Here is a 24,731-nt window from a genome sequence, read left to right as displayed (position 1 = left end):
CAAACATGCATAACGCCATCATAACGCCATTCAAACCCTGTCGTTGCCATAGGCATATTAGTGATCAAGTGCGAGAAAATAAATTGTCGTGTCTTTCATGCCTGGTGTTCGTGAGCACAATTTCCAAATAAAACGGCTATCTACTGGCTCTCAATCAATGGTGTGCAAGATGCCATGACGTAATTGAACAATGACGCATTGTCGAGCAGATTTATTAAACATAAATTTTGTTGTTGTCTAGAAGAGTCGTTTCCGCTTGTAAGTATCCCAATAGTTATAAGTTATTTTATTTCATCATACTCCATGCTTGCTTCATTATCTTCACATGTGGAACATTCTGCTTGATAGGGACGTCCTGTGGAAAGCACTGACCGGGACGCCTTCATGCGAGCACTCTTCCCAGATGCTTCCAGGACTTCCCCATGACTTTTATGAATCACTGCATGTTCACCACGGCCTTCCAGCCGTTACTTCCCTTGAACCAGGATGGTCCGATAAAACCATGCATGGGCATGGCCACCCATGCGGTACACTTCACTTCGCCTCATCAAAGACTGACAGAACGTCAAGCTACGCGGACCATTCGCTTTGGAATCGACGGGCTCAACTTCCGCTGGGCTGCCAGGCTTTTCTCCGGTAAGCCATATGCCGTCCTTTCCCAAAGATCGAAACATACAAAGATCGCAACCGAAGGCTGATAGGCGCCGAGCGCGCTCGAGCGGTAAGGCTCGGCTATAGTCAGGAGTGAGGGGCCAGACGACCGTAGTCGAGCTCTTATGCAGGTGAATGTCTGTGGATAATAACTTATCACGCCACATCGAGTCTCATAACTGTACTGCCTCCGTCGCTTTCAAATGCCACCAACGGCAAGTCAATATTCGCATCACTCGATGCCGATTGGTTCGTCGTGAGTTCAAATTCGAGTAAAATCGCCCTCGTCTATTGTCATCGCCCTCATTTTGAGGCATTCACTGCAGGAAAATGATCTAGATATGCGATTTGTCTGGTGAACTCACCGCACATAACGACGGCTTACTAGTCGTTACGGTCAATTATCGTGCCCGAGTTTGATAGCATTGACCTAAAAATTGGCACACAGATGTGACGTGATTTTCTGATTGCATCAAATACAAAAACTAAGACCAGCACGCAACATGCCATACTATATGCGGCATACGTATCGCAGTATACCTCATACGCCACATACCTTATAGGCCCCACTTCTGTTACCGGCCGATCGAGGTGCGGTTGCAACGTGTAAGATCATAGGAATTAAGACGAACTCCTTCCGTTTCGCCCAAACATTGGGTAAAATATTGATATTATTTTCCTCGCCGCGATGAGCATGACATCTGGTCCGCGAAGAACTATTTCGGAACTCATAACACATCAAAGTGGCGAAGATCTAGCTGAATATAAATATGAATATGCTACCAGCTTGAACTCATGTCGAATCGCCTGCTCCTGAAGAAATCCTTGATCCACCCCTGGGTCAGTAGCAGTGGCAGACACCTGTTCCTAAACTCGTCCGTCTGAAGTGGTGTGTGTGCTGAGGATGACGATGGAAAATTATAAGCTTAAAGACAAACAAAGCAGCGCGCATATCGTTCATGACGACAATGTATCATATTGACGAGAATCTGTAAAGCAGCCAACTTCCACAAACTGAAATTTTGGTTTCTATATTGCAAAGAAGGTGACGCTTAAGTGAAAAATCATGAGAACTAGAAGCATCGAAAATTGTTTTGCACTTGATGAAGAACAAATCAACTGACTTCCATGTTTCTAAGACTTCTGTGAGCATATCATCTCGATTTTGTAAATGTTTAGTCTCGGATTAGCCAGGCCAAAGTTGGGTTGGAAATGTACTACCATCGCATATTGAAATGCCGAGTGATTTAAAGCATGCCTGTTGAATATATCCCACAAGTGTAGTGCAAGTGCCTTGGCACGCACTTTGAGAACTACTTAATGCTGCGAAATGTGCGCCGCGCTGAACCCAACATGCATACTTACTCAAAACAGGCATCTTTAGGTAATCTTGGGCGCAGAATTAGAATACTCCAAAGAGAATATGCGGTGATATCATTATAATGCATAACGAGGTTACAATAGGTCACGTGAGGATATGCAAGGTAATATGAGGTCACCAATGTCAATGACCTGTGTTGCCGATAGCGGAGAAGCTAGATGAACGAGTGCGACGCGTGTAGCCACTTCCTTATTGTGTTTGTGAAGCTGATGACGTCTAATTTCGTGGACTAACTTGCATGTTCTCAGTTTGCTACAAATATATTGTCAAACGTTGAAGGGACTATACATAATGTAAACGACAGCTGTGCGATCTTGAGTACCTATAGATGTGCGATACACCATTTCTAACTACAGAGAAGCATTGTGCTGGTCAAATAGACCTGAGTAGCACTTTATAATTTATTCGTTTTGTGGCTTAAAAATTCGTCCTAAGTTGCCTCAGATTACCTCTAGATCACGCTAAAATGGATTTTTTGCCTGGAATACTTTTGTCCGACAGCTGCACCCAAAAGAATTATTTTAGTCAGAAGCACATCGCGAAGAAAGGTATTGTTCTTGTAGGATACTGGTAGAGCAGCTTTGAACGGTAATCCAATCTGACCTGACCCATGTGGGAGAGCAGAAATGGTCGGAATGGACTCCCCACAGTCCTAACGCATATTTCCGTGACCCCAATATCTGTCCTGACATGTTAACACCGGTTTTTAACTGCATCCATCGGAACGGCCGTTTTTTACCTTTCGTAACCTCTGGTGACCTCATATCTGACCGAAGTTCAAGCATTTTTTTAGCATTCTTGACGCGGTTGTCTGAGAATCCCGGCGGGGACGGGCTAATGTTGCTTTATATATGACAGATCCAAACATCTGGAGTATATAGTGTCTAATCACGTGCGGGGCTCATAAGATTTGCCTGGACCTATTACTGACTCACATTATTGGCTCATACGAACTGAATATTGACATTATTTACATCATTGCCTCATTGTAGCCTGATTTGACCTTAATTAGGGTAATGACCGTACCAAAGTAATTGTGCATTGCCAAGACTTTAAATGACGCTATGATTTATGGCAGTAAGTCACTGCGCAATGAGTATGTATTGATTTTTTCAATGGTATCAAGTCATCTTGGTCATTTAGTCATTAATTATGTTTTGACAAAACATGTTTCGGTCATTTTCACTCATTAACATACCAGGTGTTTGTCATTTACTAGCAGTGGTTATACATTATCAGCACAAGTCATGTTGGGAAAGGTCAGACAATAAGAAAGAAGGAAGTTCGCGCAACGCAAACATTCATGCTTGCATGGGGTAGTGGAAACCACTTCATCCTGTGTCAATTGCCGACCACATTCCCCTACATTGAGCAGGTACGTACTCAACAGCATTTGTTGCGCCTGCAAGTAATTGCATTCTTTACTGCGTAAAAAGACAAGGCTGGAGGAAATGCTCGAAATGCATAGCGGCCAGCGATTGCATGAAAACAATTGTTTTTCATAATGTGTAGGGTGATTGGGCTCAAACGAAGTGTTCCACATTTCTATGAGGTTTTGAACTGAAAAAGTTATCTTGAAGATCATTCTGCGCAGCTCACAGCCCTGCCCATTTTTAGACATAAATCGCCCTAGTTTCGGAGCTACACGCCGGCAAAGATGTGTAGACTATTTCGTGTAAACTTTTAAACGTTACCCAGGCATCCACCATGCCAGGTCACGCAGCGTTCAAGGTCAAAATATGTAATTGTTGCGTAAGTTGTTAAGTGCATTTGCCAGGAACGTTATGCACATAGATGAGACAGTAACGAAAGCCTTCTTGTCCGTAGAACAAACATGAGAATGGAGAGATGGATGTAATTTTTCTGCTACATGGCTATCGAAACGGAGATCAGTAGCCAGTTATACTGATCGATAACATTTTACCGCTGTATTCGTTTCGATCAAGACATGCAGCCGAAATGTCACATCCGTCTCTCCATTCTGATGTTTATCCTACGAGGAGTAAGGCTGTCTGGCCGGTGATAACGGTTCTTGTCCCACCTGTACTAAAATGTAATTGCTGAGCAGTTCATGTCTGGCCTTTGTAAACAAGATATTCAGGCACACCGGCCGCCACCTGGCTCTCAGTCAATGTTTTGCAGGGTATGGAGATTCTGACACGATTCTGTTTTCCTTATTCTTGATATCTATATCCTTTGCATCGTTCCGCATGAAAGGAAGCGATCCACATTTGTGTGGGATATTGAAGTGAAATACTGATCTTGAAGATCATTTGGTGTGGTTCAAACCCTTTTCTTCTTTAGGCAAGAACCGCTAGTTTCTGAGCTTCACGCCCGCGAAGATGTAGATACTATTTCGGAGAGAGTATTTCTAGTTAACCTTGGCATTCATGACATCATAATAACGTCATTCAAATTTTGACATTTCGTAAGCCATGTGGCGATCAAGATCCATAAAAATACAATCGTTGAGTATGTCATATTCGGTGTTCGTGAGCACGATTTCCAGATATAACGGCCGTCATTTGGCTCCCAGTCAATGTTGTGCAAGTTTCGATGACATAATCATACACTGACGTATTCAGGAACATTTTTACTAAACAAACAGATTGTGTTGTGCAAGTGTTGCGCAAGTTGCGATGACAATCAAACCATGACATAATGACGAGCATATTTACTAAACAAGAACATTGTGTTGTCTACAGTAGTTTTTCCACCTAAAAGTATACCAACATGAGTATAAGTGAGGCTGTGTCATCATACCTGATGCTTGGCTTAATATTTTGAATTGTAAAGCATTCCTTTTAGTAAAGTCGCAGTTAACCAATGATGTGCTTGCTGGTCATAGGGTAATGTATTTATTATGCCGTCATAAACGCTCTCATGATTGATTCACTGCTGTCTGTTCACCACGTTTGTAAGGTGTCTGATATGGAACTCGATTGCGTTATGCTGTAGACCCAGCTGTCATTTGTTTGATGGTTGTGTAAATACTCCTATTAAGCTTTCTACATGGACAAATGCAATGGACCAACTCAGGCCATACCCCACACCCCACCCACTCCTTTCCACATGGTCCACGTTGGAGAAATGACACAGTTCATAAAGTTAAAGAACATCTAAGCACGTTTTCCTAAGAAAGGTTTTGCGTACAACATTCTCCGAGGTAAAAGGGAGCAAAATCAAGTTACTTTGTTGAAATGAGACGAAGTGAATTGGAGGTACGACTATTGGGATCTTTGCCCCATGCCAGGGCTGTCCCCGAGATGGCATTTTGGATTCGCCCTTCGCTACTTATTTCATGGCATCACAATCGTTGGGATCGTTAAGCGTTGTTACCTGCCATCTGGACCCGCCACCAGTAATGCAATGTCATCTCATTAATGGGTATTACGCCCCCAGTCCTTGGGTCAGCACGAGGAGCTGCATTGTGCCAGACAATGCTACGACAGGGCCACGCTGGGTTAGGTTCCACATGTCATGCCCATACCTAGCTGACCACATATTTGTAACGGTCAGGTCAATCATGTCAGGTTTATCTGAAATTCGAACCGGTTTTAGTAAGATTGCGGTGGATTGTGTGGTTTGGCTGCGTAAAGTGAACATCCAGCATGCACTTGAGGGCCTACGGCTGAGTGGTTTACAGATACCCCTCTTCTTAGGGTGACAAACCCTCCAATGTCGATTGCGAGGAACAAAGACGGAATATAAAGTTGCTATAGATAAAACCACAGGTCGATGGTCTATCAGCCAAGTTTTTGTCGTTTATTTCAATGTAAGGCTGGTACCCAGACACCGAAGATGCCGTTGAGGTAAGCTGATAACAGCGTTTTAAAACCTCTTGTATCTAAGCTGACTGGCATTTTGCGGTCACTTGCATTTAATAAAACCAGCTTTAGTTGTGACCAGAACATGTCAACACGTCTGTTTACCATACCTTTACTGCTGCGTCATCAGCATGTCTGGTGCACTTGACCCGGCAGGAATGGAGGGAAACATCCGGTTTTGGAAGATAGCCATTCTTTTCCATAGGCCGCCGACACTGGCCGATTGGACGATTTACACCTCTTGTTCGGGGACCATCACCTGACTCTGGTGAATCAGGTCCACAGAACCACCGGCTGTCTGGGATCATCAGCTGACTCTAGTGAATCAGGTCCACAGAACCACCGGTTGTCTGGGATCATCAGCTGACGCTGGTCCATCAGGTCCACGAGATCATGCACTACTGTTGCCCTCTAACGGCCGAACCGTAGCGGTGCAAGGCTATGGTGCGTGGACCCCTTCCACGTCGTGGCGCGTCGACCCCGCGGAGGCTCGTCGAGCACAGCGAGCCAGCGGTCTTTGCTGCGCGGTACTGTTGCGGGCCGCAGAAGGAACACCACCCGCATCGGCGTCCAATCGACAGCCACGGCTCGCCGCCGCTCTTCAACTCTGCAGGGCATGGGGCGTTTGACATCTGGCCGACCAGCCGAAGCAGCTAGAAGCGCTGAGCACGACCAGTAGCACCGCATCATAGCACCGCGTATGACTGTGCCATTGCGAGAATGTCGTGTCCCTTGGAAGGCGAGTGCCTGCTCGCGCGCATTTATAGTGTTCTTGAGACCTGCCATGGCGACGGCGGCTGACAGTCAGGTGCTGAACTCGGATATGTGCGGCGACTTGCCCACATTGTATTTTGCACCGATCGGCGAACATTGTGCTGCCACTTCAAGAACGAGCAAATTAAACGCGATGATAGCAATGGACAGACACTTGACAACGTGGTTTCTCATCTCTTGTTGGATTCGCATAAGCCTTCGAACTTGCGATTCGGCTGCAGTGACTGCATAGGCATGCGAGGTACCGCTTGGGAACAGTGCGAACATGGGGCAATCACCACAATGGAACCTTGTTTTGTGCATTTTGACATCCATACAGGGAAACCTTGTTCGCGGATGTACGCATACTTACGGCGTAGGGATCCCAAGACCCATGTTAGAATATGCGCAGCACTATGCGGTGGTCACTACAACCGCAGTTTTTTGCTGGAAAGATCTCCTCCAGTTTGCGAAAAAGACTACCAGTCACGACTTCCTCAAAAATTAATTAGGATTCCTGATTTTCATGGTCGGATGGTAGCTGCCACCTGCCTTCAGAACACATGGCCCCAACTTTTTAGCAAAAACGTGTGGCACGAGTACTCTGCGCATAGCCTTCCTTGTGATATCCACTCTTAATGCTCGGCCATTTCCCAGCTCGTGGGACGCCCACGGCTCCAGGGATATCTTTAAGCGATTGGATCTGCTGTTAAGTTTGTGCCAGTGGGTAGTCCGCAAAGCACCCGTAGTGTAGTAGGTAGTATATTTGAAGCGTTTGCACCACGCCCGTGGTGATTTTCGATCGTCATCCTTTAATCACTCAGCATTTGAAAACATGCACCTCCCACCCCGTTTAAAAGCTGGGGTACAAGCGCCCTCTTGCCCCCACCCCCTCTTTCCCTGGTCCCACGTCATGGGAACTGACTGGAACACCCTTATCTCTGCATTCGCGCGTCCCGACTGATCACGCTCCATTTCCTTACAGCCCGCCAGACCCGCACCAGGACTCAGGTCAGCTGGTGAACCGTGACGTCACCACTAGCCTGGCATTGATTGGCGGCCTGCCCTGGAGGGGTCTGCAGCAGGTGCGCGTGCACTGGCTGCTCGACCTGATCAAAGCCGGGTGAGGAGCGAAGTGAAGCCTTCAGATGGAGCCCCGTCTGACGACAGTTGTCTGATGAGGTGGTAAGGGCAAACCAAGCAGCCCAGCACGACTGTATCATTCCACTTCTACGCAGGAACGCAACCAGATTCTTGGTTAGTGGATGGGGGCAAAGACGTCATCGGAAAAGTCGTCTTGGTAACCTCCTCCACTGTCTGCCCAAATGTCACCAGATTTTCTCATTTCGTTTGAAGGGGCCGTGTTCAATTTGTTTTTATTTTGCAGCCTCTAATGAATCAAAAGTCAAAGGCCAACAGAAGATGTAACTGTGCTTGCATGTAAAGGGAACACTCCATCTACATCTGAAGAAATTGAAACAAGTATCAAACATAATGAATCAAGCTCACTTAAAACTGTCGGTATACTTTTTAATGAAAGTGATTGCTTCACACAACACAATTTCTCAGCCAAGTACATATGTGCCTCAATAGGTCACTGCTTGATAGCGTCATCGCTATTGCGTCATTACAGCAGATATGAAGCGGTCGACAATCACATTTTTCCTGGCTTTGATCGCCGCATGGCCAACGGAATAGCAAGTTTTGAATGACGTCATTATGGCGGCATGGATGTTTGGGTGACCTTCAAACGGTCTGCACATCTTCGTGGGCATATGTCTCAAAAACTAGAGGAGCTTAGGTCTGGGACAGGGCTGTGAACGTCACGGAATGATTTTCATGGTGGCTAGTTCAGTTTAAAAAACATGCAAATGTGGAACACTCCCCAAAACGTCAATAAAATGAAGGAATCAGACATTAAAAGGCTGCTCCTAAAGACCATCCGCATAATACATTCTTAACGAGTTAATTTTTCGTTCCCCAAGGCCGCACAGTTAGGGGTGTTGCTCGATTTATTTCGAGATTCTGGAGATATTGAGCGCTCACTAAGCCGGAAACCATCGTAGACATAAGCGTGCTAAAAAATTGCATTGATGCCGCCAGTTTATGCTGGCCAATGGGTTTTCGTTTCAGTTTTCAGTCAACGAACGCAACAACGCAACTAGTTTTGAGCAGCGCTCCAGCAACCTCTTTTAGGAGCAGCGGCAACAACGCCCGGCGTTGCATCCTCCATAGGCCGCGCGGCGATGCTCGCCAGCTGACATTGTATGGCGGCCAATGGGTGCTCGAAAACAGCCATGCGTCGGAGACTGTTGCGTTCGAATGCTTCATAAGATCATACGGTATATGTTGCAGGCATTCCGGGCCATAGATTTTATTTATGCAAGTTCTAAACAAATACTTTGAACAGACTAGCATTTCGTTATTCTATTGTAGCACAGCGAACTTTCGGTGCAGTGGCTGAATTCATGCTTGATGTTGATGTGACTGATTCTCCGTTCAGGGGATCCAGTTTAAAATTTCAAACTTGATATACGCGCCCCAGTTTATCCTTTTAACCCTACGAATTAAAACCGTGAAGGCTTTCGTAACTTTATTGCAACATTATTTCCGGAGGCATGGTAATTCATGTGCGACCGTCTCCAGTCTCCTGGTGTTGGCTGCGGCGGCCAATGCCGCCGATTCGACGGAGATTGGGGCGCTACCGATTTTTTCCCCCGAAGAGTGGGTGCGCATTCGGGTGCGCATGCTCATAAATATCATATATAATATAGTATGCCCCCATAAGTTTTTCACGCATATTCAACAGCCGTGATTTTTCACGACTGAGCATGCAACAGGATGAACACTCAGGTAAACATATGGTGGTGAAAATACATACTTTTGATCTTGTTCCAATCCACAACAGTTGATACTAAGGAGGCTGCTTATCCTGGGCAGGGAACCCCAGAAGAATACCAGAAGGGTATATTGCATTTCCCAGTCAGGGGCTAGGCAACCGTAATGTCCCAGCCCACGATACTTACCAACTGATATTTTGGTTACACATGGGCCGTGGGCCTCTGGTCGATACTGGGAGCAAAAGGTCGATACAGAGCCCTGGGAGGGATAAATCGTACATCAGTCCCATCCTTGGCGCGAGAGGCCGGACGACCGTCACAATTTTCCCAGATCGTCACAGGGACCGTCACTGACGCAAATAGAACCTTTGCCCGCACAGGGGGTTCAGTAATTACCAGAGACCCCATTTTGGTCTATCGGGCCCTAGACCCGAACGGAGTGGAGGACCTCCTTTCGGCACTTAGGCCACAGGCTGACACAGGGCCATTCCATCAACCCACTATGAACCATCTCATCGTCATTCATCACGTCTACTATCATATGGTCCTATCCAACGGAAGAGGCCCTCTGACATTCGGGGTCCCGTTCATGTCCTTGTTCGGAAATGTGGCCCATGCTATCTCGGGGACTCTCGTCGATACCGAATCGCATTTTAGGTATGTAAATGACAATTGCTGTTCCCAGCCCCACCCGCGTCTGGGAAATGAGCCCCGAGGCCCAGACCTGCTCGGAGATCACCTTTCGATGTTGGTGGTCCCTGGCAGACATGAGACCTGCACTGACCCAGGGTCCCCGATCGACTTAGGAAACCCTCTGACTAACGTTTGAGGGCCCGGTCCTGTGAGGCTGGTCAATTAAAATTAAATCCGACGGTACCTTACATCTGTCTGTTAAGAAGATGAGCGGAAGGAAACCACAACAGGCGTCGCAGGTCCTGGTTTCAAAACAGAAAAGCTGGAAGCCCATTTCGGGTGATGAGATATTTTACTTTTCCCTATATCTTCTCAGCAGTACAGAAATTGAACACATGATACCAGAGGCGCTGCAAACTGCACCGAAATGGTTGACATTACGTCGGCTGGCGTGCTTCACATGGTACAATGTGATTTAGCACAACTGAAATTTATCCTTGCGCGCCCAAAGTATATAAACACGGTCTACCATATATATATATATATATATATATATATATATATATATATATATATATATATATATATATCAATAAACACGGTCTACCCAGCTTGTAGGTTTTACCGCTCTGCACCCGGCCTGGGGTGGCCACACCCAAGTGCGGTGTTCCACCCGTGGCTGTTTGGCTGGCACGGCCAGGCTGTCCGGTGCCAGTCCCGTGTCGTTTGCAGTGACTGGCATTGCCCAGCTCCCTCGCTCCCCCATGAACGGACTACCGAGCTCGGAAACACGGTTTCCGGCCGGTCTGGGGCGAAAACAGAGCGGAAGCGTCCTGACATCATTGTTGCGCCAATCGCGGCCTGTGACGTGGCTGGGAGCCGTGTCCCTGGAAGGCGCTGCCCTGTCTTCGAAACTCTTGTTGAGTAATATCGCTGAGGGAGCAGCCACGTGCACCTTGGATTTTGGTGTTCGTTCAGCCGTCGCATATCTTGGTGGGAAAATAGAAACGCTGGAAGGGCATTTAGCAGCTCAATTATTTTCATTTTACGGCTGATGTGTTTGGAGCAGCGTAACAGACAGGAGTTTTCACAGCTGCCGTCGTCTTGCTTGGTGGGAAACCAGTAAGTATATGGTGCATGTTTACGAGTATGGATATCCTTGCACCGTCATTATGTATTTTACGAGCGCTCTAAATTATTTCATCGAGTTGGTTAACCTAATCCGACTTTGTATGCAATGTTACGAAGTCGTTGGTGATGCGCTGTGCGCAATATAACAAACAAAACATTTCGATTCTTCGTCAGGAATGGCGTTGGCGGTAATCAATACAACTTCACGTTTATGGACGCCTTTTTGGATTCATTGGTACAAAATGGCCTACAACCGGGCTTTGAGCTTATGGGCAACCCTGCCAACGAGTTCTCCGACTTCCTAGACGAAGGCCAGGTGGTGAAGTGGACATCTCTCATCCAAACAATAGCCAACAGATACATAGGTCAGAATCGTGCCTAACCGTCCAGAATCGTCACCCAGAGATAGTGGCAGCATGTGCCACAATCTCTGCCTGTGGACTTGTGTCATCTGGTAAAGACATGAATGACGCAAGGCGTCCCGAAGCAAATTTTGATTTTAAGCACATATTTACTCGTTGCAGATCCGCAACTCTTCAAATCAAGTCTGAGGGGCACTGCAGCATTCGTGCTCCCTCTGCATCTACCCCGTGTATCTGACCTCTGCTCTGACCCTGTGTATCTGACCTCTGCTCTGACCCTGTGTGTCCGACCTCCGTCCTGACCCTGTGTGTCTGACCTCCGCTCTGACCCTGTGTGTCTGACCTCTGCTCTGACCCTGTGTGTCCGACCTCCGTCCTGACCCTGTGTGTCTGACCTCCGCTCTGACCCTGTGTGTCTGACCTCTGCTCTGACCCTGTGTGTCCGACCTCCGTCCTGACCCTGTGTGTCTGACCTCCGCTCTGACCCTGTGTGTCTGACCTCTGCTCTGACCCTGTGTGTCTGACCTCTGCTCTGACCCTGCGTGTCTGACCTCTGCTCTGACCCTGTGTGCCTGACCTCTGCTCTGACCCTGTGTGTCTGACCTCTGCTCTGACCCTGTGTGTCTGACCTCTGTTCTGACCCTGTGCATCTGACCTCTGTTCTGACCCTGTGCATCTGACCTCTGCTCTGACCCTGTGTGTCTGACCTCTGTTCTGACCCTGTGTGTCTGACCTCTGTTCTGACCCTGTGCATCTGACCTCTGCTCTGACGGCACCGTAAGCCGTGACCGGGCCCTATGCCGCCGGCAGCGCGCTACGGCGCCGAGGAGGTGCGCTCCTGGAACTTCGAGACCTGGAACGAGCCAGACCACCACGACTTTGACGGACTGAACATCACCGAAACAGGTGAGAGCCGCAGCAGCGGAACATCACTGTGACAGGTGAGAGCCACAACAACGGAACATCACTGCGCCAGGTGAGAGCCACAACAACGGAACATCACCGTGACACGTGAGAGCCGCCACGGCGGAAATCGCCGCGACAGGTGGGAGCCGCGGCAGTTGGCGGTTACAGATGCAGCGTGCGTTGTTCCGTTTTCGCCGCGCGCACGTGGTCATGGAAAACTCGTTGCTCCTTCAGCACTAACAATTTATTCACCGTTGGAGGCCGTGAATACGGGTGTTGCACATTGCTGGTGTCCCACGCATATTGCTTATCCTCACCTCCATCTACGTTTTAGCATCGGAGCTCGTGTTCCTTGAACTTCACACTCAGGTCAACTGTCCATTCTAGGCTTGTCGGTTCGTTGAGATACGGACGCCGCCGTGGTATCCCAAATTCGGCTTCTGTGCACCAGGTTGTCAGTACCTTAGTACGTACCATTCATAGCATTTTAGCCAGATCGCACCATTTTGTTGATACCAATGCTATGCTGCTAATCCCAAGTAACTACACACCTATCATGAATCCGCAGCAATTTCAAACGCACCACGAAAGGTCGTGACACATCGCCACCAGTCGCCGTGTCATGTGCCGACGCTGAGTACGACGCCGATGCTCCGTCCGCCCTCCGCCCGACCCATTCCGGACCTTACATCTTGCCCGGCGCTGTCGGCAGGCTACCTACGCTACTTCGCCGCCAGCCGCGCTGGTCTGCAGGCCGCCGACCCGTCCCTGCGGCTCGGTGGGCCGGGCGGCTCGTGCCGCGCGCCACGTTTCGTCGCCCTCTGCTGGGCGCTGCTCGGCCGCGCTCTGGCGGCTGGAGAGCTCGACTTTGTCTCGTTTCACCGCAAGGGCGCGCAGGAGGTGCGCTCCATCTTGTTGTCTGAGCTCGTCACGCTGCAGAAGATGCGAGCACACTTTCCGCGCATGAGCGGAGTGCCCGTCTTCAATGAGTGAGTGGTCTGGCTCGCACTAGCATCTCGCCAGCCAGTCTCGAACATGGTCTGCCGCAGAGGAGCCTTTAGAAATCACTTCCACGGTGTGCAGTCATTGATATCGCCGATTTGATTATCGTGGGCGCAGCGATCTGCCGTGGAATTCGGTACGTGCGCACAAGGCAAAAGTGACGTCATGGCCAATGGTCGAGGAATGCAAAATTGAAGCAGAAAGCCATGCATCGTGTTCTCACCACGTAAGCTGCAACATTTCTGACCGCGTACATGAGGAGGATATCGTGCTAGGAGGTTGGCTTGAAAAATACCTAATACCATCAGAAACACTGAGTTTCGACGCCACGGTCCTCTCCAGTATCTTAGCGTTACTGAAACACCTGGTGTTGATCCAACGTCCGTGGCGTGCAAAAGTCGTCCTCTTTAGCGTGCTGACGTGACTACCACCCTAGCGTGTTCGCGTTGTGACCATCAACTCTAGCGTGTTGGCGTAATGACTACCGCTCTAGTGTGTGTCCTCTCTGATGTATTCAGATCGCTGCCAGCTCAACAAAGTCCTCAAACCGCTGTCACTCATGGCTTGCTGACCTGATTGTCTTCTGATGTGGTGACGTCACTGATGCTTCGGCAGCGAGTCGGACCCAGAGAAGGGCTGGTGGAGGCCCAGACGCTGGCGAGCTGACGTCACGTACGCGGCCATGATCGCGTCCAACGTCATCATCCACCAGCGGTGGAAGCAAGCCACCGGCGATAAATACGGTTACAGCCTACTCAGTAACGACAATGCCTTCCTCAACTATCATCCCCACTACTTCCAGCAGCGAACCCTGTTCGCCAGGTGATGCTCAGCAAAAGGAGCGGGGAGTCAATCCCATCTCCGTTCTGTGAGATTAACAAAACTACAATGAAGCGGACGCAATCTGAGACAAGGATGGATACAACATCAATTTGGCAATTTGACGTGGTGAACGTCGCTTGCATTACACACACACACACATATATATATATTATATATATATATATATATATATATATATATATATATATATATATAACTGTAGCCTGGCTGCCCACAGTTTATTTCCTCGACATCTCAACAACGCTGTCGTTCTCCCTTTACATAAGCTGTTATGGCTGGAAAGAAATCTCTGGAGACAGAAGCAGAGATTGTCTGCATGGTGCGTGCGCTGCCAGTTTTGTTGCCAGCAAGCTCGTTGCCTATAATGCTCATGTGACCGGGGATCCAGAAGAGCGCAATCATTTTACCTGCGCAATCAAGGTTCGCGAGGTGCGTTAACCTCTATAAGAGGGGGACATCGCAGATAAAAGGCTCTTTTGCCGCCAATGGCTGCTGAGTGACTAAGCGACGGATAATAAAAAAGTGCTGTTAAGCGTCACCAAACGCCATTAAGGAGAGGACGTTGATAAATGAACTCATTTGCTGCCTTCCAAACCACTCAGCCTATCACCCTTAGGAGATGACAACAAATACCCAGCGCAGATCAAAATGATATTCTTATTCGCATATAAAATGTTTTGAAACGCCAGTGACGGACTTAGGAATATGCAGAAAGTGTTTAAAGCACAGCGTAGTGGGTTTTTATTATTTCATTGTCACTAATGTAACACCATGGCGAGTCCGATCTATATCGCAGGCAGGGTTTTAAAACCACATCAGTCAGTTATGCTGCTGGTGCCTGCTAGAGAAATGATAAATAAGAGTGAAGTTTTAACTGTCGTTAAATATTCTATCAAGACATTTTGTACAAGCTTAGTTATCAGAGTAGAAACCTAATGCCCCCCTCCAATGATATATGGCTGTGCCTCAAATATTATTTTTAAGCACGTGCAAAATTATGAACAATCACTTAAAACAAACAGAGAGCATACACAACAAATACAAAACAGAGAGGTATAGCCTTAGAGTCGTTGGTGGCATGCCCTACTCAAACACATATTGATTTACCCTGACGTGAATTACCTATCAATACCGTTTCCTGCAGGCGATTTCCTGTATTGTAGGGAGATTTCATTATACCCGATGGCGTTATATATATATATATATATATATATATATATATATATATATATATATAACTCTCTCTCTCCTCTCTCTCTCTCTCTCTCTCTCTCTCTCTCTCTCTCTCTCTCTCTCTCTCTCCTCTCTCTCTCTTCCTCTCTCTCTCCTCTCTCTCTCTCTCTCTCTCTCTCTCTCTCTCTCTCGCTCTCTCTCTCCTCTCTCTCTCTCTCTCTCTCTCTCTCTCGCTCTCTCCTCTCTCTCTCTCTCTCTCTCTCTCTCTCTCTCTCTCTCTCTCTCTCTCTCTCTCTCTTCTCTCTCTCTCTCTCTCTCTCTCTCTCTCTCTCTCTCTCTCGCTCTCTCTCTCTCTCTCTCTCTCTCTCTCTCTCTCTCTCTCCTCTCTCTCTCTCTCTCTCTCTCCTCTCTCTCTCTCTCTCTCCTCTCTCTCTCTCTCTCTCTCTCTCTCTCTCTCTCTCTCTCTCTCTCTCTCTCTCTCTGTGTGGTGTGTGTGTGTGTGTATACTCAAAATAAATAGAAAATAACCATAACACCCGCGCCTTAAGGAAGTATGTATATGTCAACACCGTAAATTCCATTTTGCCTCAAAGTATCGACGAGCTGCGATGGCGAGCCTTCCGTTTCTGCAAGAGCAATTGACACCAGCTTTTTCATTTCGCATGTCGTTTCACGCCCATACCTATCCACTCCTGTTTTTACTTCAGCTGCCTACGACAATATTCTGCTTTATTTTATCCCATGTGATTTTACACTTGCAACTGTGCGCGCAATTACTGCTTATGTGTCGAGAACGCGCCTCAATTCGGGCCCTGACAGGTTTCAGATGAACCGGACCAGCGACCAACACTCGGAGTTTGTACTGAAGCCGGCTTTCTCCGTGATGGCTCTGCTGTCGCTGGTCGGCAGTCAACAGCTTCAGGAGTCCGTCGGACGTGAGCCCAGGCAAGTAGGAGCTGCTGCAGACCAATGGAAACGGAAATGCCCGACTACTTTAAACCCCAGGCAACCCAGTTTTTTATAATTGCTTTTAGAGGCTACGGTGACAAATGTACATGCTAACACGAAGTTTTACGCTCTGGTGGGCTAAGACCGACACATGCACCATTACCAAGTTGGGCAGTAGCATCGATAAGTGAATATTTTAGTGCTAGGAATCAGGAGTTTCAAACACAAGGGAATGTGGTAAGGATCGCTCTGTCAAGGTGGCCAGAATGAGCACTTTTCAATCAAAAATTCCGGTTTCAATTCTGATTGTATTCGCCAAAGATCCACAACCATATTGACTTTGTACTTGACACGTGAATACAAATAAAACGCTGAGGATAAATCCCCCCGGTATGGCTTTACTATGAAGCACGAAGTGCACACATGGAGATTTCAGTGTCAGTTAAGCAGGATTAGACATTCCAAATCTCCACGTAATGATGGTACATGCGGATCAATATTGGTACGGTTCAGCACAGTGGCCGTCTGACACACAGTCGGCGTCTGCCTGCTTCAGCTCCGGGCTGAAGCTGTGCCAGGCGGTTTGTATTTCGGATGCTGCAGGCGTGTAGCTCGTGAGCCACTGGACCGATGGCTTTGCTGATATGCTCGGGAGCACCAGCTCTGATAGCTCGCTGGATATGCAACATGTTAGCTCATTAGGGTGCCCTAGAACAACGTCTTTTAGGAAAAGCATAGATGCTCGTCATTTTCCAGTTCGAAGCAGGTGGTGTCAGTTTGATCCGAATTCATATGTGGTTAGAGGTGTGAAGCGAGCTGAAATTTTGGTAGTCTTCACCAGCTTTCGCGACTTGGGGACCAGCATGGAGTTATTGAAATGGACATTAACATCGGCTTGGGTGGTTGAAACAAAGCTTTTGGCACTCTCTTACCATGACGGTGCTGCTTTATTTCACCATACATCGAGCAGGTATGTCACTTATCGGAGGATTTTTTGGGTGGGCAGTTGGGCTTAAAAATGAACGTGTTTTAAACTGCGTCGAGGTGGGTGTCAAAAAATACCGTGACAAAGGCGGCTCAATGGTGCGGATATAAATGTGATGTGATCACGCTTAAACTCTAACCCGATCTGACCTCACTTCGACCTTTCCATCTTCGGTTTGACATTGAACAAGAGAAAGGAAAAGAACATATGCATATATTTTACGCCGTTTCACCTCGAAGTGTTCCCGGTGCGCCCTTTAAGTGCTGTCCTTTTACAGGGGGGCTCCTACAGAAGCCATTGCAGCTGATCCTTGTTAGCACCTACAGTGCCTGCGAAAATTTCAATCATTGGCGCACCATTTTCTGGAACATCATACATTTTTGTAGACCGCTTAAAATCACTACAAGTAGCTTAGCCGTCGTTAGCTTAGTTATCGTTAGCTTAGTAGCTTAGCCGTCGTTGGCTTTCCATCAAGCGACCGGATGTAAAGCCAATGGCCATCGATCCATCGATCCATCATAAGCCATCGATCTAAACCAGATTTACAATTATGTGTCCCAGTTGACGAACGGCACAGCATACTCAAAATCATCGCCACTAGCACTGACTATAGCATCGAAGCCATGGACGCGTTCTCATTATCGCTGACACCACCCGAAACCAGACGGATTTTGACCGTTTCCAGGCTCAAATGCAACGGTTGGATCTGGAATTTTCTTAACTAATGATCCAACTTATTCATGTCAACGCTAGCCGAAGGCTAAGCGAGCCAACCGGTGAATGGGAAGCCAGCACCCGTTTCCTCACGCAGTTGAGCGGTCTGTAAACTTTGCATATTATTTACCAGTGTGAGGTGTGTCAATGCTTTATACATTCTTAAACAATATGGTCGGTGACAGGGAACAGCGTCAGTGTTTTCTGCGAGAGATGGAAGCCTACCGGTAGAAAATCAGCACTTTTGACAAGCGTGCACGGAGCGCATCCTCGATTTGTAAATACGTGCAATATGTGAGCTCATAACAACTATTCGATGGCGTAACGATATAATATGAAGGTCTGTTTGGCACACATTCTTCATGCACAAAATGCACATGGCTTGACATTTTCTCTTCTCTTGGTCGGCGTCGCACAGCGGACAGCAAAGTAAAAGTGATGTGAGATGAGATTCGCGAGGGATTAAGGCAGGTCACATCGAATTTTTATTTACGTACCGCCGAACCATATCCACCGCAAGAATTTGGTTGACACTACCCACCCTGACACAATTTATAATGCTTCCATTTTTAAACACTATTGCCCCCTGCAAAAAAATATCGGCCCCTTCGGTCAAGTGACACACATGCCCGGGATATGGTCAAAAACACAAAATCACCACGTGGGCATGCACTAAAGGCTTTGTGCTAAGCGTCCAGGCCGATGCTAGATCTCCTTATGTAATGCCTTGCTCGCCCCTGATGAGCGAAAATGGGCTAAAACCTCCGAACTTAAACCTCCTTGCGCACCCCTCAAACATGCATGAATTTGTACTAAAATGACGTCACTCAACTTGATCTGAACCGGAGAAACAGACAACCTGTCAGCACATATATTTCTCCCAAAAAGGGTCATTCCAGGGCACCCTAACGCTCATTTCAATGCAATTTACGCAATGGCTGCCGCACGTGGGACACTGCATACTCTACCCACGGCGTGAAGGGTATTTATCGTTGAATTAAAACTGGCATATACCCGTGCATTTCTCTGCTTGCCAAGAGAGCACCAGTCCGCGTCAGTCTAATTCACTAATTTCCAAGCGGCTGGCTGGCCGAATTCCTTACAAGACGCAGAACACAGAGGGCTGCACAGACCGCCGTGAACTTCGTTCAGATGATGGGTTCAACCTTCGCGACGGACACAAATAAATCGAAGTCCTTGCGACACTGGTGTTGACAACTACAATAATGGGGAGGCTTTATTCTTTTGGTCACCAGGAGATGCATGCGTCGCCCATCCACGACGGAAACGCAGTGTATGAGATAGTAGGTATTGCATCGATATGAGATATGAGGCTGAGGCTATGATGAGGCTATGGTATCCTATCTCCCGCTGAGAAACAGGGATCTTGTCTCGACCGTCTAGTTAATCCTCATTCCATACATGGTCTGTGAAAATCATCAGTGCACCCTGCACTACCCTACCACTGTCCCCAAAGGAAGCCACAGTGACGTCCCAGCTAACCGATGTGCCACCGCCGTATTTCACAGCACAATGCACCTGCTGCCATCTGTTGGCGACAGCGGGAGGTCGCTGACAACGCTGATCAGCATGGGAGACTCCGCAGCAATTGATGACCGGCTGACCAGTATCCGACTGCACATCAACAATATCACCTGCACGCACAGCAAGTCCTTTTGTTGAATAGCTATCTCCCATACACTCGGTGAAATGCCCGTTTTGAAATTAAACGATCGCTGCTTGTCATCGTGGTGAGGGGATTACCAACCGGCCGGCTTCACAAACCGTGTTGCTTTGACGAAATATCCTTTCCGGTTGCTCCCTCTGAATGGCGTGAGCCAGTCCTTACGGCGGTTGGCACGTGTCACCACGTTCGTAGCGGGAGCTGTCGCCGCCCGCCAAACAATCAGAGCCAAACGATTGGCAATGGCATGCGATCACACGGAGATTCCGCCATTGTCCGCAGGACAGAAGTGGATGTACGCCGTATACGTCATGAGCAATCACCTCACGAATCCATACCGCGCCTGGATACAGCACGGCAGTCCAGTGTACCCGACCTGGAAGCAGCTGCGCGCCATGCGCCAGGTGCAGGTAACTGTGCAAAACCTTGAGAACGGAGAAAGCATTCCAAATGGATGTTCTCCACCGCGTCCTGGTGTGGACCTCGAGAATGCGCGCGTTTGGATGCCAACCCAGCCAAATGTATTCCAGCGATCTTTCAGGTGCTGCAACGGGCAATAGTGCGCAATATTCTGCCCCCGCAGTTTACAAGACAGCTTCTGTATGCATACCGTTAGGAGCTCAGCAAACTTGCAGATATGCATTTGGGTGTACGTCGAAAGCAAAAGGGCTACATCAAATGAGAGGAGTTTTCTTTGTATCAGCGCTCATCACAGAGCGGTCTCTCGATTGGAATTTGCACGTGATCTGTGCTAACCACAGCCATCATCACCGAGCGTCTTCTCGGCAGGGCGTGAGGCGACTGTATGCGCCCCTTCCGCTCACCTCTGGCCAGCTCCTCTTGAGACTGCACCTGCGGCCGCCCGCCGTGGCGCTCGTACACGCATGCGCCGTGACCGGCCAGCCGGGTCGGGTCACCGATCTGCGGACGCTCAACGTCACGCGCGGCGCTGTTCTCCTTGTCTGGGACGACTCCAGGGTCCGCACGAGGTAGGAAGTGGGGTCTGGATGGGGAAGAGTCTGGTTGTGAGATGGCCGGGCCCGGGCAAGGTGAGATTCAAAGTGCAGAGCGGGGCGTGGCGGGAGGTCGCGCCCGGGCGAGCCAGAGTATCATGTCTGGACAAGGCTGACGGCCGCGTCGCGTCGAAGTAGGAGTCCTGTCTGGAGGAGGAAGGGAGCCGGACGCGGGCGCTGTAGGAGACCGTGGCCGGAATGAGGTAGAAGGCCGGGTCACGTGAACTTAGGAAGTTCGGTTCTGGACACTGTAACATGCAGAACGCAGACAAGGCATACGCGTCTCTAGGTGGAGATGGTGAGCCGGCCTCCCGCGCTAGCGTTGTGGATGCGTGACTGACATTCAGGGAGTGCTTGGCTGTACTCTGAAGACTGGTGATCTGAGAGGCAGAACGATAAGGAACGACTGTGCGGAAAGTCCGCTGTGGCTGCGTGACGTCACCTACTGCGGTCGAGACTCTGTACTGACAGGCACCCATTTCGATTGTTTGAGACCTCTATTCCACGGGTGAATCACCCATCCTGGCATGAGCACTGACCACTGATGGGACTGAAATCGCGATCATATAAGTTGGTGGTGAGTCCAAAATCCCACGCACAAGTCCACTGCGAAGTGCATGTTGAGATGTCCCCATGCCTTTTTTGTGACCTCTCCTAATGACCGGTGGACATGACCTCCGGCGCCTTGGCTTCCTTTCTCGGGGATGATCTGCGGAGCCGCGGCAGGCCCCCAGTTGAGTCTCATCTGCTGACCGTCGGCTTCACCCTGCTGGCTGCGCGTTCCTACTGTACGTCCGGCCCGCGCGTCTAGGCCGCGGTCGGGCTTCCTACTACGCACGGAAGTGACGTCGTGGCTGATTGCAGTCAGTTTCCGTGACTCGCCCGCTCTTGACGCGCGAGTCACGGGTGTCCAGTACGAGTCGGTCCGCGCCCTCGAGTAGGTGCGTCTACTGGCTGCGCCCCCGAGACCCCGAGCGCACGCTGAGCCGCCACCATGTTCGACATCTTCGGGTCCGTGAAAAGCCTGATCAAGATCAGCCCAGTCAGCATCGACAACAATGTGTTTCGGCTTCACTACAAGGTGACCAGCGTCATGCTAGTCATCTTCTCACTGCTCGTGACGTCTCACCAGTACATCGGCGACCCCATCGACTGCTACACCACGAGCAAGATCCCTGACAACGTGATGGACACCTACTGCTGGATTCACTCCACCTTTTCCGTGGAGCAGGCGACGCCCCAGTTGCGCGGACACACGCCTTACGTCGGGATCGGCACACGGGGCAAGGACGACACCATCCAGCAGCACGCCTACTACCAGTGGGTCTGCTTCGTGCTCTTCTTCCAGGCGTTGCTTTTCTCTGTGCCGCGATTCTTATGGAAGAGCTGGGAGGGCGGTAAGTGCAAGATGCTGGTGATGGAGCTTGATTGCCCCCTGGTCGCCGATGAGGCGCGTTGCGACCGGAAAAAGCTGCTGGTCGAGTACCTCAGGTACCACATGCACAATCACACCTTTTACGCACTGGCGTTTTACCTCTGCGAGGTGCTGAACTTTGTTAACGTTATCAGCCAGATCTTCTTCATCAACTACTTCCTGGACTTCGAGTTCACAACGTACGGCACCGAGGTGTTGAATTTCGCGCAGTCCAACCCGGAGAATCGCACCGACCCCATGGCCAGAATCTTCCCCAAGGTGACTAAGTGCACGTTCGAGACCTTCGGCTTCTCGGGCACCGTGCAGAGGCACGACGCCCTCTGCGTGTTGCCGCTCAACATCGTCAACGAGAAGGTGTACGTCATTCTGTGGTTCTGGCTGGTGCTGCTGGCGGTCATCAGCGGTCTGGCGCTGATCTATCGGCTGCTGGTGATCATCTCACCCCAGTTGCGCATCCTCTTGCTAAGGTCCCGCGCGCGGCTCGCGCCCGCCGCGCAGGTCACCGCCATCTCGCAGCGCCTCTGGCTCGGCGACTGGTTCGTCCTCTACCAGCTGGGCAAGAACATGGACCCGCTCATCTTCCAAGACGTCCTCGTCGATCTTTCACGTGCTATCGACGTACACGTCTGACCAGAGTGTGGTCGTGGTCCGACCGAGGACCACCCGAGGTCGAACGCATGTGCTCGGGCACGTGTTCCAACCAAGTGTTACGCACGTGGGACGCTTGCGTAAAAGGTGTTTCTGGAAGTGGCTAAACATCGGTGATCGCGGAAACCTGTCAAGAAGGTAGTGTGCAGGGTTAAAATCTTCGATCCCTAAGTCATGGTGCATGCTTGACATATGTCCGGTACCACTTGCATTGCATGAGTGCCTGCTCTGATAGATGCCAAATCGGACTGAGTGGAACTGCATGCGAAAATGCCCAAGGGTCTTGCCTGTTGAAGTAGTCGAGCACGAAGGAGCTGTGAGCGGATCGAGATAAACCAGCTTGTTGACAACACTGAAACAAGTGAGCTCACATGGTGCTGTGCATCTGCGTTGGCGAACATGGACCGCGATCGGTGTGATCCGCGACGTATCGTGATACGTTTTCAGCTCAATGCCGTGAAGTGTGCGTGGTGATATGTCGGCGCCAACAGATCCTCTCAAAAGCTGACCAGGTGCATCACGCTTAGTTTTCTCCTAGCGATTGGTTGGCGATTTGCTTACGGCCGTGCAAGAAACAACACGATTGTTACCTGCGGTAGGATTTCTGCAAAACAATCTTGCGCCAGCATGTAAGAAATAGCAAGGTTCTTTCACTTAATCGTGGCATGTTCATCATTATCGTATAGAAATACATGCAAAAGTGCAGCGCAGTTTTGCATTTGTTGTCTGCACCTGAATGGACCCCGTCGTTCTATGCACTCTTGCACGCCGCCACTCACATCATGGACGATGCCTCTGTTTGTTGATAAGGGACAGCGGAGCACGAACATGTGTGCATTAACGTATAATAAACCTTCTAACGACAGGGCGCTTTGTCAACACACGTCGATGCCATGTTTGATTGCTTCCAGACCTTTTGAACGTGCATGCGACTTTCAGGCAGTCAGAATTCTCGGATCGCAGAGATGTGCTGCTTCAGGCGGCCATCCCCGCGATCCAATGTCATCCCCGCATCCCCGCCGAGCATTGACCTGATGAGACCAGAGTGAAAAGGAGGTAGTCTAAGGAGAAATGTGTAATAGGGACTTTTTTCGTGTCCCAAGCAGTTTTCTTACCCGATTTTTATTGTCATTTTTTATAAATATATTCCGAACGGTGCGCATTCGTAGCGTTGGGCTCAGAATACCTGCTAAACATGGTTCGTTGCGTGCGCGCTTAATCTATCCCCTAAATCGCACCGTCCAGTTCAACGGATAGCTTTGCCTCCACCCTTTCGCCATTCGGTAGTGCGGAGGGGTTTACGCTCCGCACAATGCTGCAACACGGCCGCCCCGAGTCTGGCTTGGCCCCCGTTGGCCATTTGCGACTTGACCGCTCCATTTCAGCAGGGCCAAACGAGTCTCGAGCATCTGCTCCTGGACTCGTGCCCAGTGCTGCTGAATTGCGAGCACAGCATCCTTCCCCTAGAGAACGGAGATGGCAGACATTCTGGTTTCCAGATTTTTATACTATGAAAAAGTGGGTCAGAAACTTGCTCCATTTTGACTCTGCTCAAGAAACCAGTAGGTAGGAGGCTCATATGTACTACGCGTCCTCCATTTGAAATACTGGGAGCTTCTCGACCCCTCCCCACCCTCCATCCCCCGGCAGGTCTTGACGCCAAGTGCTTGCAACTAGCTTTTGAAATGACATGTTGACGATCACACCTGCGAAAAAAAATACTGCGAAAAACTTCACTATTTTAAGAGCACCCAGTTTGCAGAAGACACACATCTCACTGGCAGACCCGTAGCCAGTGCAGT

At 49.2% G+C, this 24,731-nt stretch overlaps 2 protein-coding genes across 2 annotated transcripts in view; both read left to right on the top strand.

Moving 5' to 3' along the window:
• LOC119111294 (alpha-L-iduronidase) overlaps positions 1–24,731 on the top strand; it is a 43,054-nt gene that overhangs the window by 5,553 nt on the left and 12,770 nt on the right. The window contains exons 3-11 of the mRNA XM_037235110.1: positions 7,598–7,735; positions 11,391–11,581; positions 12,389–12,484; positions 13,197–13,473; positions 14,102–14,308; positions 16,322–16,447; positions 19,679–19,815; positions 20,116–20,243; positions 20,623–20,822. Coding sequence (XP_037091005.1) covers positions 7,598–7,735; positions 11,391–11,581; positions 12,389–12,484; positions 13,197–13,473; positions 14,102–14,308; positions 16,322–16,447; positions 19,679–19,815; positions 20,116–20,243; positions 20,623–20,822 — 1,500 coding nt within the window. The remainder of the gene's footprint in view (positions 1–7,597; positions 7,736–11,390; positions 11,582–12,388; positions 12,485–13,196; positions 13,474–14,101; positions 14,309–16,321; positions 16,448–19,678; positions 19,816–20,115; positions 20,244–20,622; positions 20,823–24,731) is intronic.
• LOC119112992 (innexin inx2) lies at positions 21,720–23,788 on the top strand. Its single transcript, XM_037237302.1, has one exon. It carries the CDS (start codon positions 21,841–21,843, stop codon positions 22,909–22,911), a length of 1,071 nt encoding a protein of 356 aa, XP_037093197.1. The 5' UTR covers positions 21,720–21,840; the 3' UTR covers positions 22,912–23,788.

This window comes from Pollicipes pollicipes, unplaced genomic scaffold, assembly GCF_011947565.3.
Source record: "Pollicipes pollicipes isolate AB1234 unplaced genomic scaffold, Ppol_2.1 Scaffold_7261;HRSCAF=8764_pilon_pilon_pilon, whole genome shotgun sequence".
In the NCBI taxonomy this organism is placed as follows: Eukaryota; Metazoa; Arthropoda; class Thecostraca; order Pollicipedomorpha; family Pollicipedidae; genus Pollicipes; species Pollicipes pollicipes.
Note: the sequence above shows the minus strand (reverse complement) of the source record. Positions and strands in the feature narration are given on the sequence as shown.

What these genes read in the sequence shown, in the direction of transcription:
- LOC119112992 (XM_037237302.1), top strand. Translation starts at nt 21,841, where the DNA reads ATGTTCGACATCTTCGGGTCCGTGAAAAGCCTGATCAAGATCAGCCCA.